This window comes from Pundamilia nyererei, unplaced genomic scaffold (genome assembly GCF_000239375.1).
Source record: "Pundamilia nyererei isolate P.nyererei 1_Seehausen unplaced genomic scaffold, PunNye1.0 scaffold00379, whole genome shotgun sequence".
NCBI lineage: Eukaryota > Metazoa > Chordata > Actinopteri > Cichliformes > Cichlidae > Pundamilia > Pundamilia nyererei.
In genome coordinates, this window is record NW_005187780.1 from 69396 (window position 1) to 73865 (window position 4470).

The window sequence follows — 4470 nt, forward strand, 5'->3', positions numbered from 1 at the left end:
GGTTCAAATCCTGCTTATGGCAACATTTTCTTCAGTTAACACTTCAACTGTTTAAACTCTTTCCCACACAAATTTCAGCTTTTTCACCTCTTTTTAGCAAAACTTTCAGTTTTTCACTACTTTTCAGCACAAATTCCAGCTTCTTCAGCTGTTTTCAGCAAACTTCAGGTTCTTTACCTCTTTATAGCACAATTTTCAGCCTCTTCTGCTTTTTTCAGCACAATCTTCAGCTTAGCACAAATCCCAGATTCTTCAGCTGTTTTCAGTAGAAGGTTTAGACTTTCAACTCTTTTCAGCAAAGAAATCATTTCCTTCACCCCTTTTCAGCTAAAAGCTCAGCTTTTTCACTTGTTTTCAGCCCAAATTCCAGCTTCTTCACATCTTTTCAGCAGATAATTCTGCTTTTCAGCTTATTTCAGCAGATTCCACTACACAGCATTCACACTGCATTTTTGCAGGAAATGCATCTTTTTCTAGTTCTTTATTCTTCTACCTTATTCTAGTTGCTCCGACCTTTGCTGGTTTCCCTCAGTTTCAGCTGATTTTAACCATTCAAACTTTAAACTGTTCTGCTCCTTCTGCTAATGCCTGCTATATCTTTTGGTGATGATAAATTTTATACTTTTTGAGAAATTAAGCGTTTTATGCCATTTTTTGGCCCATTTTACTGAATAGGACCACATTATCAGTGTGATCACCAGTGCTTGCAACATTTTCTTCAGTTAACATTTCGATTCGCCAAGAAATATCTCAAGACTGGTTTTTCTAAGGTTTTATGGACTGATGAAATGAGAGTGAGTCTTGATGGGCCAGATGGATGGGCCCGTGGCTGGATTGGTAAAGGGCAGAGAGCTCCAGTCCGACTCAGACGCCAGCAAGGTGGAGGTGGAGTACTGGTTTGGGCTGGTATCATCAAAGATGAGCTTGTGGGGCCTTTTCGGGTTGAGGATGGAGTCAAGCTCAACTCCCAGTCCTACTGCCAGTTTCTGGAAGACACCTTCTTCAAGCAGTGGTACAGGAAGAAGTCTGCATCCTTCAAGAAAAACATGATTTCCATGCAGGACAATGCTCCATCACACGCGTCCAAGTACTCCACAGCGTGGCTGGCAAGAAAGGGTATAAAAGAAGAAAAACTAATGACATGGCCACCTTGTTCACCTGATCTGAACCCCATTGAGAACCTGTGGTCCATCATCAAATGTGAGATTTACAAGGAGGGAAAACAGTACACCTCTCTGAACAGTGTCTGGGAGGCTGTGGTTGCTGCTGCACGCAATGTTGATGGTGAACAGATCAAAACACTGACAGAATCCATGGATGGCAGGCTTTTGAGTGTCCTTGCAAAGAAAGGTGGCTATATTGGTCGCTGATTTGTTTTTGTTTTGTTTTTGAATGTCAGAAATGTATATTTGTGAATGTGGAGATGTTATATTGGTGTCACTGGTAAAATAAATAATTGAAATGGGTATATATTTGTTTTTTGTTAAGTTGCCTAATAATTCTGCACAGTAATAGTCACCTGCACACACAGATATCCCCCTAAAATAGCTACAACTAAAAACAAACTAAAAACTACTTCCAAAAACATTCAGCTTTGATATTAATGAGTTTTTTGGGTTCATTGAGAACATGGTTGTTGTTCAATAATAACATTATTCCTCAAAAATACAACTTGCCTAATAATTCTGCACTCCCTGTACAGACGCAGCCTTTGGGGAGTGACTGCAGCACCCCACCAGCCGAAGAACTCACGTTAAAGTCTTTATGCGCCTATAAAGCGATCAGAGGAACTGTGCGGTCACATGATGCTGAAGCTACCACAAATGTGCTCTTTGTCTCTCTGCAGGTCTACTGTCGGCGGTGGACCTGGTGGAGGTGAACCCTCTGAGGGGCCAGACTGAGGAGGATGTCCGCTCCACCGTCAGCACCGCCATCGATCTGCTGCTCGGCTGCTTCGGACGCGTCCGCGAGGGAAATCACCTGCCAGATTACCGCCTCCCCGAGCCTTAACACAGGCATCTCTGACCGTGCCGCACGACACCAGCACAAAGGGCCAATCGGAGTTCTCCCTGCAAAACTACAATCCCACAATTCCTGCTGTTTTCTGCCTTGAACCAAAGACGTTGTCTTCCTGTGGGTGAGGTAGTCCATCGCTGATCAGCTGATCAATCGTTTTGTTTTTGATTATTAAATTTATACGTTTGAAGAGTGTTTGTTTCTTTTTTTAAACATGATAAATGGTCGCCGTCTTTAAAACGCAGCAGCACGCTGCTGAGGCAACGCTGCCGCCAGAGAATAACGACAGACGCCATTTTCTTACTTCTCCTGGGTTGCAGCAGCATTTTATTCTGATAAGAAACGTGTCTTACATCAGGTCACTGCACAGGACATCATCCAACACACAACAGACACACACAAACAGGAGTGAGGGTTGTCACGGAAACGGCGTGGAGCAGAAATTAGTAACTGCGCTCAGAAATAAGCTAACAGGGTTAAGAGGAGGCGGCGTGCTTTGCTTATCTGGAGTTTGACCTGCAGCATCTGAACGACCTTACGGTTAAACCTCCTCGAACGCTCACGCCATTGGTGGAAACGGAGGTGTAACCATGACGACGGGTGGACAGCGCAGAAAAATCCACTTGGACTGAATTTGTAAATCAAAGAGCCTCAGATGTTCTGCTTTTCAGAATAAAAGCATGGCAGCTGAAGCGTGGAAGAGTTTCCAAAATAAAACCCACTTTGTCACGGCTGAGGTGACATGAATCAGATCAGGAGCAGGAGCTCGGCGACACGTTTCAGACTTCAAAAAGAAACAGGAAACAGAAAAAAAAAAGGTGCAAACATTTTAAAACTTTTAAAAGAGGAATTTTTAAAACACAGATGAAAAACAGTGAAGAGGCGTTCACACGAATCCTGTCAGAAATCAATAAATACGCAGCTCAGTTTCAGCTATGATTGTCTCACAGAACCACACGATCGATCGTCGTTCAGATTCGATCGGTTCTTGCTTCTGGTTGATTTCCGTGATGACGAGAGTAATCTGATTCCTCGCCGTCTTTGTAACAGTCGTGAAGGTCAGGGAGTGACACGGGTGACGGAGCGTTTCTCGGTCTGTAGCGTCTGACTCGACTCATGTTAGCGACCTCGGGCCAAACTCCATTCAAAATTTGTCACATTTAGCGCTCCTTCGTTCCACTCGCTGGTTTAATGGGCAGAACCGTCGATGGAACAGAATTAAATCAATCAGATTTTCTGCTTTTAAGTCAAAGCTCACGAGATTTCAAACATTCTGGACCCAAAAACCCCCAAAAAACTTTATTCATCTTTAAACGAACCTCTCGTGCAGCGTTCTTTGTTCTCGAGAAGTTTTAGCTCTCAGGCTGAACACCTGGACAGGTACGGACGTCTGAACGTCAGCGTGATTCTCGTTAAAGGAGAAACGAGTTAAACACACACACACACACACACACACACACACACACGCTGTAGAGAAAAATAAGCGTGTTGGATCACATGTGCAGTCACACTCTGCGCCTGCAGGCAGGAAGCAGAGGAGGAAGACAGCTGAGCTGGAGGAGGAAGGTCGGTCGTCAGTCGGTCTCGTTGAGGCTGCAGCGCCGCCTGAACTCCTGCCCTCGCTCGTGGATCCATTTGTTCGATACTGCAGGAAGAAAGAGTTTCATCAGAGCCTCGACAAACGCCACGAGTCTGAGCAGCATGAAGGTTTCTCCGTCTTTCTCATCAAATCTGAAGCTTTTCATGAAGCTCAGTCAAGTTCGTTTCATCTGAAACATCAAACACCAAAAATCCTTCAGCAGTCACGTGAGCTGCTGCAAACACACCCAGAAAACATCCAATATTCATCAATCAACGCAAACGTTTAAAAATAAATCAACTCCAACATAATAACGAAGCTTTTAATGACCCAAAACAGTTTTATATAAACTGACGGGAGTTTGGATTTGTTCTTTTATTTTACTTATTTTTAGAAAATAATTTTTAAAAGAAATTTTTTATGTCAATCATCACCAGGCGTGAAAATCTGAAAGTATTTTTACTTGATGATGATTTTGTGTGTATTTATTGTTTTACTGTGCACGTGTGTGAATATGGCGCGATGACCTCACCCCACTTGTTTCCCAGCAGCACGGGGCAGGCGGCGTGTCGGGTCCGATAGTCTCCTTCTCCGCTTGGATACAGGTTGTACCAGAACACCGCCGTCCCCTGGAGAAACACGGTCACATGACACTGCGTCAGATTACTGAGAAGCGGCGCCCTCGTCTGCCCGCCTGTTTCTCAGTTTGGTTTATTAAACAGACTTGTTTCTGTGATGATGATGATGAAGAAAGTGAGTAGTTGAACCTTTTTGGGTTTCACAGCAGCTCCGATGTCAGTGAAGACGGTGGCGCCCCCTGCCTGCACGTCGGTCATCTGCAGCGGGAAGGAGGAAAGCGTGAGCGGCAGCAACAC

The 4470-nt window shown here is 44.3% G+C and overlaps 2 protein-coding genes and 1 long non-coding RNA gene across 6 annotated transcripts in view; 1 reads left to right on the forward strand and 2 right to left on the reverse strand.

The window, feature by feature from the left end:
• Nucleotides 1-2200, forward strand: part of arg1 (arginase 1) — an 8968-nt gene extending 6768 nt beyond the window's left edge. For both annotated transcript variants that reach the window (XM_005752764.1, XM_013915851.1), the window contains one exon: nt 1847-2200. In XM_005752764.1, the coding sequence (XP_005752821.1) occupies nt 1847-2010 (164 nt within the window). In that variant the 3' untranslated portion in view covers nt 2011-2200. The remainder of the gene's footprint in view (nt 1-1846) is intronic.
• A 116-nt stretch (nt 2201-2316) lies between these two features.
• The window catches only part of LOC102211099 (prolyl 4-hydroxylase subunit alpha-1-like), an 8821-nt gene continuing 6667 nt past the window's right edge, over nt 2317-4470 (reverse strand). For all 3 annotated transcript variants that reach the window (XM_005752765.2, XM_005752766.2, XM_013915853.1), the window contains exons 13-15: nt 4363-4431; nt 4128-4224; nt 2317-3661 (exon numbers count right to left, since the gene is read on the reverse strand). In XM_005752765.2, the coding sequence (XP_005752822.1) occupies nt 3591-3661; nt 4128-4224; nt 4363-4431 (237 nt within the window). In that variant the 3' untranslated portion in view covers nt 2317-3590. The remainder of the gene's footprint in view (nt 3662-4127; nt 4225-4362; nt 4432-4470) is intronic.
• The window catches only part of LOC102210896 (uncharacterized), an 8517-nt gene continuing 6363 nt past the window's right edge, over nt 2317-4470 (reverse strand). The window contains exon 2 of the long non-coding RNA XR_312308.1: nt 2317-3483. This is a non-coding gene — a long non-coding RNA (uncharacterized LOC102210896). The remainder of the gene's footprint in view (nt 3484-4470) is intronic.